Raw genomic sequence first — 11406 nt, 5'->3', positions numbered from 1 at the left:
GAACTCACGAACCGTGAGATCATGACCTGAGCCAAAGTCGGACACTTAACCGACTGAGCCACCCAGGGGCCCTAATTCTTTTTATGATAGTATCTACTACAAATGTTGCACATTACATATGAAGGTTTTGTAGCTTAGACTTTTAAAAAAAAAACTATCATTTCGTCATTCTGAGTATGAGGGATTGTGTCTGTGTTTCAAGTCTGACCACAGTAAATGATGCGACACAACAGCTCTGAACAATTTCCAGGAAGCCTGGCTTTACCCTAAGCTGAACCACCCCACCCCATCCCCCCCCCCCCGCCCTGCACCACCCATAAGCAAAGCAAAAAGAGCCTGTATGCATCACCTTTCCTTATTGCAGTCAACTTATAAACATGAGCTGGGCCCCATTTCATGGCATCCTGTGTACTTCTCAACTTTGCTGGGTCACCGCTCAGCAGAAGCAGTGCCATACCACCCATAGTCATCAGCCTGGCATGTCTTGGTAAGTCCTGGAAGGGGAGGAAGGGAGGGGACGCTATGGTGGAAATATTGGCCTGGAAGGCTGGGCATCCCCACAGCAGACTGCTCCCTTGGAGGCAAGGTGGACCTTGATGGTAAGGCTCAGGCCAGGCAGGGGAATGAGTGGGAGGCCAAGTCTTCTATGGAGATGGACCACCTATCATGAGTCTTTCTTTCCAGAGTTCTTCATCCAAAGGATTTGGGCACAAGTGGGTGAGTCTTTCCCTCCAAAACTTGGGTTGCCATGCACTCAGGATAAGAGTATACCTATAACAGGAGGGCAGATGGCACACGAGGTTGGGTGATGGGTTGACTGCAGGAGGCCTTATGGGAGAATCTCTTGTGGAATAGAAAGTGGGGGCCCAGGGAAACCTTAGTCTTAGTTCTGGTCCAGAGACCCTTCCTAGACTCTGTTCTCCTTGGCTGAGCCATGCTCTAAAGCCATCTGGAAGACACTGCTGCTCAGGGCTGAGATGTCTGGGAGAAGCCATCTGTAGAGCAGGGGATGCAAAAGGTGACAGGAATAACAGAATGTCTGAGGACAAGACAGCCACTAAAGCTTCTCAGCACGCCCATGAGAGTAGGAGCCCCATGCTGCTGCTGACATTGTTCCATGGCAGAGGTACAAAATCCACATGCCAGAACCCCTGGAATTCCAGCATGTTCTGACATGGCTCTGTCGTGTAACATGCCTCATGTGTTCGCTGACGTGGCATTCACATAGGTCATTACTCTCCTCTTCAGTGTCTACTTTGTCTTCTTTTATGTAACAAACTTCACACTATCAACACCTACTAAGAGCCCACTATTCAGTGCTCACTCAGAATTCTCGGTCAACAGGTTACTTGTAAGAGATGCCGTGTCTCTGTGGTGTGGGGAGTCTTTGTGTGCATGGGCACCCTTGGATTGGAAAGGAGCCTTAGAGACATGGAAGGAGGGGGAGCCTCTGAGCTTAGGGAGAGGAGACCAATGCTGTGCTTCCTTCTCCCCCAGGTGGTCCTCCTGTGCTGTGCTCCTCCCTGTCTGCCTGGCCAAGCCCAGTGGTTCCTCAAGGACAATGTGTGACTCTTCAGTGTCACTCTCATTGCAGGTTTGGCATGTTCAGACTATACAAGGTCACTGGTGCCCTCATTCCTGAACTCCACAGCATAATGTTGCAGGACAGCTTCCTCGCTGGCCCTGTAACCCCAGCACATGCAGGAACTTAAAGATGTCATGGATCCTACCTTGGCTCCTCCTCTGTGTGGTCACCACCCAGTGACCCCCTGTTGATTGTGGTCACAGGTCAGAGAGTGCTTCTCTAGAGGAACTATTTCCTGTCCTGATCTTCCTAGTCTCAGAGTTTCCTGGTGGGAGTGTCAGTCAGGTCCAATTATAACAATAGGAGCTGCTCCAAGGGCGTTTAATGTATGTGGGCAGAATAATGGCCCCCAATTATGTCTACACCATAATACTCCAAATCTATGAATAGTCCAAGGCCAATTAAGGTTGAATATGGAATGAAGGTCATTAAGCCGATGACCTGGAGATGGAGAGATTATCCTGGATTATCCAGGCGGACTTACTGTAATTATAAGGGTAGAAGGAAGCAGGAGAATGAGCTTCAGAGTCATGCAGCATGAAAAAGACTCCACCAGCCATTGCTAGCTCTGACGTTGGAGGAAGGGGTCATAAGACAAGGAATACAGGCAGCTCCTAGGAGCTGGAAAAGACAGGAGCAGATTCTCCCCTTGAGCCTTCAGAAGGAAACAGTCCTGTCCACGCTGTCCTTGATCCCAGCCCATAAGACCCATGTTGGACTTCTGACATCCAGAACTATAAGACAACAGATTGGTGCTCTTTTGAGCCATTATGTTTGTAGCAATTTATTACAGCAACAACAGGTAATCAATAAAGATACCTAGGTGAGGAACAAATTAGGACGCCAAACAGGGAAAGTGAAGCTACTCCCAGCGATAGGTAAGGGCAGGATGTTGATGCCACCACTAGACTGCAGTGACATACTGGGGGGAGTGTTCCCAAACTGCTCTGTGGAAGCTGGGGCCTTGGAGAAGTCACAGACATGGTAGAAGATGTGCCCATCCCCACTAGGCACAGGCTTGGTAGGCACTGGGAGTTACTGTGGTACCTGCTTTACTGCTTAATTCCTGTCTCCTACCAGGGATTCCAACTCATCAAACAGAGCAGGAACTGGTCTGATAAAAGAGCCTGGAAATGCAGGCTGCAGTGTCATTCTCCCACCCCCACCATACAAAGCAGAAAAGGGGTCTATGGGAAACAGGGGCAACAGTTAATGTGTCAAGGATGAGAACAGTGGTAATGGAATCTGGTGCTGTTTCTTCTGATGGAGAAACAGAGCAAAGGAGGGGCAGAGACAGAGGGGGACATGCAGACAGAAAAAGACACAGAGACACAAAGAAGGAGGCGAAATACAGACACGGGGCACCCTCACTCATTTAGGGTCCCAGGGAATGGGGTGAGGCAGGGTCGCTCTTTGTAAACTTACAATGTCCATGTTCTTAGGAGTCTACAGAAAACTTTCCCTCTCAGCTCAGCCAGGTCCCCTGGTGAAATCAGAAGGGAACATGACCTTGCATTGTTGCTCAGAGATCCAGTTTGAAAGCTTTGTTCTTCACAGTGAGGAGCTATCCAAGGCCCCTTGGCACCTTCCTGGGCAGTCCCATCGTGAGGGTTCCCATGCTAGCTTCATCATGGGTCCTGTGACAGCTGCCCATGCAGGGACCTACAGGTGCTTCGGTTTTCTGAATCACTCCTTCTATGAGTGGTCTACCCCCAGCGACCTCCTGGACATCATGATCACAGGTGAGAATGTCCTGCTCCCATCCTCTTTGGGATACAGACAGGGTGTTCTAAGACTTGGAAGCCCCGGGTGGTGATGAGGGACACGCACATGGGTTTTTATGCAGAGAGATAGCCTTGGCAAGAGCTACACCTAGAGAGACAATGACAGAAGGGTGACAGTACAAACCATTAGTTATAACATAAAGGACAGATAAGGGGCAGAAATAGGGAGTCAGTAGTGGAGACAAAGAGTGAAGGAAGGGACACAGATGGGTACATTCACATCAGAGACAGGTGCCCTTCCACTCTGACTTTGTTCAGAAACCTGGGACAGTTTAGAACGTGGTTTCCAGTTATTCTCCACACCCTCTTCTCTACCAGGAGAACCTAAAGACATACCACGTATATGACCAAGTTTTGAGGCCAGGTTGGCCTTTCTCAGGCTGATTCCCCATGGGCCATGGGTCCTCTCTTCATGTGGCACCCACAGGTGTGGTATTCCCTCCTACATGACTTCATCCCATGTAGTTGAACCACAATGTGACCCTGGATACTATGGTCCCAGGTGGAGGAGACAGTCACTAGCTCCTATATGTGGTATGTTTTATGGGTTCCCAAAGCTGTTTCTTGGGCCAATGTTCAAGGTTGCTCGAGATGCTACAGGATTACTGAGGTCAAAGCCCACAGAAAGATGCAATCAGAGAGAAAGCAGAGTCAATGTACATCAATGGCCATATAAAGTCTTTCATATAAAGAGACACAGAAATGCAATGTGTACATGTGCACACACACACACACACACACACACACAGAATGGAGGGGAGACAGAGAGAGACAGACAGACAGATTGATAGACACTGGTTCAGTGACACATAAAACAGAAGAAAGAAAAAGGGATAGAGAAGTAGACATAAAGATGGAGGGGACAGATAAAAGCCCTAAAAGACAGAGACCTGAGCGGGAGCACAAAGATAGAGAAAGACGGTAATGTGGGGTAGATAACAGAGATCCCAAAAGAGAACCAGGGATATAGAAGCAGAGAAAGTCACCAAGACGGTGGTAATAGAGACAGACAGGTAGATAGATGATAGATAGATAGATAGATAGATAGATGATAGATAATAGATAATAAACAGATGGTAGATAGATGATAGATAGATAGATAGATAATGCAGAAAGAGACAAGATGAAATAAGAGACTCATGAAAGAAAAAGACAGATCAAACCGACAGATCCCACAGAGGCAGAGAGAGTAAACCAACACAAAAAGGGGAAAGATGGAGGAAGGCAAGAACAGGAAATAGAGAGGTGGACACGAGGGGACAAAGTGGACATTAGGCTCTGGGAACAGGGAAAGAGAATTCACAGTCCAGGTGTGAAGTACACTGTGAGCAAGGAAAAGCCTCTCTAACTGAACTGCCTCCGTTTCCTCCAGGTCTACATAAGAAACTTTCTCTCTGGGCCCAGCTGGGTGCTGTGCTGAGTTCAGGAGAGAACATGACCCTGTTCTGCTGCTCAGAGAGCAACTTTGATGTGTACCATCTACCCAGGGACGGGCAGCTCCGTGGGCACCAGCTGGCTGAGGGGCAGAGGCACGATGGTGCATCCTGGGCCCACTTCCTTCTGGGTCCCGCAAAACCAGCCCTGGGTGGGACCTACATATGCCATGGCTCTTTCAACTCCTCTCCCTGTGAATGGTCAGGCCCAAGTGACCCACTGTACCTTTCTGTCACAGGTGAGGAAGCACACAACCTGCTCTGTGCCCAGTGATTCAGGATATATCTGAAGGCTATATGTGAAGGGTGTCCTACTGATAATGGGAGGATGCTTAGGAGTTCTGGAGAGAGAGAAACATAGATAAAGAAACAGGGAAGGAGAGACTGAGGACTCACCTCCAGCCTCCTCCTGTGCATCTTGCACAGAGACTCACACTGGGGGGTCTGTGTACAGAGGAAGATGGAAAGGGGTCAAGGCGGGCCCAGGAGGGGGAGAAAAGGGGCTCAGTTTGGGGATATCATAGCTTGCATTGGCCCCTCACCACTACTCATTTCCCAGGAGCCCCTCCTGACCTCCCACCCACAGAGAGATCTCCAAGGTGGTACAGGTGCCTTTGGGGAAAGATCAAGAAACCTCCTCTTGGGGCGCCTGGGTGGCGCAGTCGGTTAAGCGTCCGACTTCAGCCAGGTCACCATCTTGCGGTCCGTGAGTTCGAGCCCCGCTTCAGGCTCTGGGCTGATGACTCGGAGCCTGGAGCCTGTTTCCGATTCTGTGTCTCCCTCTCTCTCTGACCCTCCCCCGTTCATGCTCTGTCTCTCTCTGTCCCAAAAATAAATTAAAAACAAACAAAAAAAAAACGTTGAAGAAACCTCCTCTTAAGTAGAGGCCCCTTTCATCCCCAACCTCTCCTGTTTTCTCTCTGCATCTTGAAGTCTCAGGGATTCAGTCCCCAGGGATTATGGGGAGGGGTCCCAAGAGCTCCCAGGAACTCAGCGTTAGATGGCAATGAGCTTCAGTGGGTAGAATATGGGCAACTCCACATCCCCACCTCTCTCCTGACTTGTCTTCTAGGAAACCTGTCAAGTAGTTGCCTTCCATACAGAGAACCAAACTCCAAAACTGGTAAGTGAAGGATCTCTTTTATCCTTGTTTGTAGACAAAGAGAAGCCTTGGGTTTGAGTGTTGGCTCAGCCACCTTCCAGCTCTGTGATCTTGGGCTCATTACCATGCCTTTCTGATCCCCAGACTACAATGGCAGAAGGGGTTGGGGTCAGCATGAGGCCAGTGAGGACTCTTAAACTCTAATTTTCTGCAGCAGAGACCTCCTCCAAAAGAAGAGAGTGAAAATAAACCTGATCTACTTGCCAGGAATAACACCATACCTGCTCTTTCCCCATTCCTAAATAGAGATGAGAATCTGTTGCGACCGGCACAACAAACACCGATATCAGGGTCCTGAGGGTAGAGGAATGTAAGAAAAAAAGAGAGAAGAGAAAGTTTGGGAACAGGAGGGTCCCCTGGGCTGACAGCCCAAGTGATGGCTGTATTGTTGCTATACATAATCTTTTATAATATAAGACTCTTATGGATCAGGTCATTCTAAGAATAATCAGGTTTCACATAATCGCTGCCAACCAAAACATTTAGTTCTGTGTTTCTTGTGAATTTTCTAGACGGGTCACAACAAGACCTTGTTGATAAGATTGCTAGCAAAACACAATTCCCATGTTTGTTTCTATCTGACTCGGGGTAGAAAAAGGGAGGTAGCATTACTGCCAACACCTGCAGACCACAGGCTTCAGGAATTAACTTTCTCAGCCTTGACAAGGCTTTCGTATGCCCTTGAAAGTGGGGGAATGGGAGGGGGAACCACCGGGTTGGCTGAGTCAACAAGGAACCGTTGCTCGACCCGGTCTCAGCCTGGCACTGGGGCCCGGCCTCCCACATGAATGGCAGGGGGAACCACCAGGTTGGCTGAGTCGACAGGGAGCCTTTGCTCGACCCGGTCTCAGCCTGGCACTGGGGCCCGGCCCCCCACAAGATTCATGGGATCTTGGAGGAGAGAAAGGAAGAGAACAGCTGGTGGGGGTAGGTAGTGCTTAGAGAAGTTCCATTTGCCAAGAAATGAGCTCCTGTCTGTCTGAATGCAACACGGATATGCTTAGTAGAGTGAGGGAGAACTCAGAACCCAGTCTCTCACCCATACATGTGATTCCTTCATTTATTTGTTCATGCACTGTTCCAGTGCACATGTATGTCCATGTGCTGGATATGCCATAGGTAGTCATTTCCTATTGGTGCTATAACAAATTTCCACAAGCTCAGTACATTAAAACAACACAGTTTTTTTTTTTTTTTAGAAAGAGAGAGAGAGGGAGAGAGAGAGAGAGTGAGAGAGTGAGTGAGCACGAACAGGGGAGGGGCAGAGAGAGGGACACAGAGGGACCAAAGCGGGCTCTGCACTGAAAGCAGAGAGACCAATGTGGGGCTTGAACTCACAAACCGTGAGATCATGACCTGAGCCCAAATCAAGAGTTGGACGCTTAACCAACTGAGCCACCCAGGCGCCCCAAAACAACACAGTTGATAAAATGATCTCATAGTTCTATAGTTCATAGTTCTGAAATGGGTCTCATGAGGCTGAAACCAAGATGGCAGTAGGCTGTGTGCCTTCTGGAGGCTCTGGGGGACAATCCATTTCCTTGCCTTTCCAGCTTTTAGAGCCTGCCCATGTTCCTCTGCTCATGGTCCCTTTCCTCCATCTTCAAAGCCAACAATGATTGGTCAAGTCTAACTCACATTGAACCACTTAGACCCCCCCCTTCCTTCATCACATCTCCTTCTCTATTAAGGACTCTTGTGATTACATTGGGGCCATCCAGATAATCTGGGATAACCTCTCAATTTTAAAGCCAGTGGATTAGCAACCTTAATTACATCTGCAACCATAGTTCCTCCTTGTCATGTAACATGACATAATTGCAAGTTATGGGAATTAGCACATGGAACTTTTGAGGGATGCATTCTTCTGCCTACTGCCAATAGTAAACAGGATGCCTTGGGAATGCATCTTGGTAAGCTGGTATTGCAGCTTAAGTGGAAGGGCAGAAAATGAGAGCATGAATGGATGAATGATCAGTTGTGAGGAAACTATACATGAAAATTTAAATAAAGTGATAGATAGTGCTTTGTGGATGGTTTAGAGTGAGTGGCAGAGACTCTCTCAATTTTGGGCAGTATTAGGTCATGACCTTAATGACAAGAAGTGTTTAATTCTTTGAAGATTGTTGGAAAGATATCCCAGAGCTATCACCCAAGAAGACACTAAGGTGAGAATAATCTTATGCTCAAGGAAGAGTCTAAATGCTGCAGGGGAGGTGGAGAGAATGACAAGATCAATGGAAGGAGACAGAGAGGAACCAGATTGTATAAAGGAGCTGAGTAGGAACAAGGAATGTGTGCTACATGTTCAGTCCCATTGCAAATCGTCTAAGCATCTACTGGGAATCCATATATGATTAATAGTAACTTATATGAAAATGGGTTGTAAGGCGTATAACTGGGAGCCAAGAGACCACAGAAAATGCAATTGCCACCCTCCTGGTGAAATGTGGTGCCAAGTTAGACACCAAATGAATGAAGTAGATAAATACAAGACATGTTCTTGAGGTAGAACCATTTGGAGGAGGTTCTGTTGGATCTGGTTTTTCCTAGTTGCTTGCTTTTGGACTCATTCATTTCTTTGTGCAATTAATTTTCACTGCAACTAAACCTATACTTGTCAGGAGAGAGGAATCATGCGGGGGGAAGTGTGTACAAATGAGGATGCTTAGTGTAACAATATAGTATACCAGAAAGACAAAGGCACTTGGCTTCAAATAGTCATTTTTCCACTTCTGTATGATAAGCTCATTTATCTTCTATTTTATCCACAATAAAATGAGGTTAAATCTCCCCGTTTTAGGTTCTCTGTGTGGATGAGGTCAGGACAAAAACGTGAAAGCATTTCACATGCTTCTGCAACAGAGAAAGTGCTGTATACATGATGTAAATTGCCCCACTCCATTCCGCTCACCTCAAACCTCTACCTCACCCCTGCGTCCAGTCATCTGTGAACATATGATAGATCCCTTGGAGGTGAATACCAATACCCTTTTGAGTCAGTTCAAATCTTAGAGACAGGAACAAGCACTATTTAATTAAGAGTGCTTAATTAAGAGTCAACTTTCCTCTTAATTCCCAAAATTTTGTTGGGACAGTGAATGGACAACAACAAAATATGTTCAGGAATAGCTGGTAGAGAGGATCAGACGAGCAGTAACCTAATATATGACTCATGAGACCACGCAAAGCAAACACATCGCACTGTGCAGCCCTTGCTCACCCATTTTGTTATCATTTCCTGCCTGTACAACATAAAATAACTCTACTTACTTTGACTTTGGTTTCAACTTTTTCTTTTGTTAAAGAATTTAGTCTTTCTTTTGTTAAAGAACGTTGTTCGATTCAGGGTTGAGGTAGAGATACTGTAGGCATTTATCCAACAATCAATAAATGGGAGGCAATCAATAAAGGAGAGCTACTGTGATTTTCTCCTTAGATTCACATCTTCCTGCAGGTAACCCCAGACACTTGCATGTTCTGGCTGGGCCCTTTAGTGGCCATCATCTTCCTCACCATCCTTCTTTTTTTCCTCACTCATCACTGGTGCCATGCCACAAAGAGTGAGTCTTGGGAAGAAGAGGCCAGTTTCCATCTAAGCAGAGCGGGGAGCTAGGATGAGAGTGCTCAGGTGTGAGTTCTCTGTTTGCAGGCTGATGTCTGGTTCAAGGCAGGAGCCACAGAGGTCAGGTTTTCTAGAGAGAACACCAGTGCCCTCCGTCCTTATCAATGGAATGGAAATAGGGAGATATTAATGGGATGGGTCTGTGAACCTTTCGAGAGGTAGAATTTCTTTTTTTTTTTAACGTTTATTGATCTTTGAGAGACAGAGAGAGATAGAGCATGAGCGGGGGAGGGGCAGAGACAGAGGGAGACATAGAATCTGAAGCAGGCTCCAGGCTCTGAGCTGTCAGCACAGAGCCCGATGCTGGGTTCAAAGTCATGAAATGTGAGACCATGACCTGAGCTGAAGTTGGACACTCAACTGACTGAGCCACCCAGGCGCCCCTACAGAGGTAGAATTTCTGACTCTACTTTTTGGTAGTAATTCCAGGCAATACTGCACCTCTCTGGTTCCATCCATGTTGCTGCAAATGGCATGATTTCATTCTTTCTCATTGCCAGGTAGTATTCCATTGTGTATGCTGAGTGAAATAAGTCAGTCAGAGAAGGACAGATATCATATGTTTTCACTCATATGTGGATCTTGAGAAACTTAACAGAAGTCCATGGGGGAAGGGAAGGGGAAAAAATAGTTACAAACAGAGAGAGAGGGAAGCAAACCACAAGAGACTCTTAAATACAGAGAACAAACTGAGGGTGGATGGGGGAGTGGAGGAGAGGAGAAAATGGGTGATGGGCATTGAGGACGGCACTTGTTGGGATGAACACTGGGTATTTTTTGTAAGCCAATTTGACAATAAATTATATTTAAAAAAATACTGCACCTCTGTGCATGGGTATCTGTATCTATTAAATGAGGACCCAGAAATGCCCTTCCATGTGTTTTTGATGACTTCTATTCCCTACAGATGCTGCTATAATGAACAGAGAGCCTGAGATGGACAGAATGGTGAGTAGGGAGGTAGGTCCTCCTCAGCTCACCCTCTTCAGTGCAGTCTCACTTCCTCCTACTGCCCACAAATGTGTGCACACCGTCCTTCCCATTTCCCATTATGCAGGATCCTCCAGCAGAAGACGCACAGGAGGTGACATACACGGAGTTGGGTCATTGCATTTTCACACAGCAAAAAACCACCCCCACTTCCCAGGGGCCCAAGGAACACTCGAGTGATGCCAGTGTATACATGGAATTTGTAAGGCCAATCAAGGCTGGAATCCTATGCCTGAGCACACCCAGAAAGACCCTGAGGAGGCTTTAGACCCATGGACACCATAGCTCTTTCTGAAACCTCGCTTGACAACTCCGTCCTAACAACAAATTATGTCTTCAGATTCATCTCACCCTAAGATGAGATAAAAACCTCAGGACTCCCTAGAAAACATGCGTAGGATTGTTGTCCTTGTTATTCTCATCTCTACCATCTATTCCCTAAGTTCTCTGCCCTGCTCTGTGCTATGGTTTGCTATGGTAAAGGGTAGGAGCTGATCCCTATTGATTTTGACTTTGGCTTCCTTGCTGTCTGGCTCCATTGGACCCTGTCAATAGAGACCTCCCTGTAATTATGCTGAGTCAACTTCTTACTTAGTGCTATCTTTAACTGCTACCATTTATATAACTCCACCTTAAAGTGAATTATCTACATACTGCCAAAATCAAGAATTATGATATTAAGAATTCTCCAAGACCATTTGCCTGTGACAGGACCAAATATCTTACCCATGAATTAAGACACGATGTATAGTGTGAAGTAATGTGTCCCCAGGCTAAGACTGTAAATAATTTTGTTCTTCATTGTTTACAGGGTAAACAACTGTATT

The 11406-nt window shown here is 46.8% G+C and overlaps 1 protein-coding gene across 1 annotated transcript; it reads left to right on the top strand.

The window, feature by feature from the left end:
- The first annotated feature begins 345 nt into the window (after positions 1–345).
- Positions 346–10855, top strand: LOC125153344 (killer cell immunoglobulin-like receptor 3DL3). Its single transcript, XM_047836412.1, is given in 10 exon segments — positions 346–487; positions 685–717; positions 1498–1788; positions 3028–3327; positions 4742–5041; positions 5875–5925; positions 9422–9450; positions 9452–9527; positions 10497–10549; positions 10647–10855. Coding segments are annotated over 10 exon segments (1425 nt in total). The 5' UTR covers positions 346–396; the 3' UTR covers positions 10848–10855.
- Positions 10856–11406: the final 551 nt, after the last annotated feature.

This window comes from Prionailurus viverrinus, chromosome E2 (assembly GCF_022837055.1).
Source record: "Prionailurus viverrinus isolate Anna chromosome E2, UM_Priviv_1.0, whole genome shotgun sequence".
Classification (NCBI taxonomy): domain Eukaryota; kingdom Metazoa; phylum Chordata; class Mammalia; order Carnivora; family Felidae; genus Prionailurus; species Prionailurus viverrinus.
The sequence above is the reverse complement of the archived record's forward strand: the minus strand, read 5'-3'. Positions and strand labels throughout refer to the sequence as shown.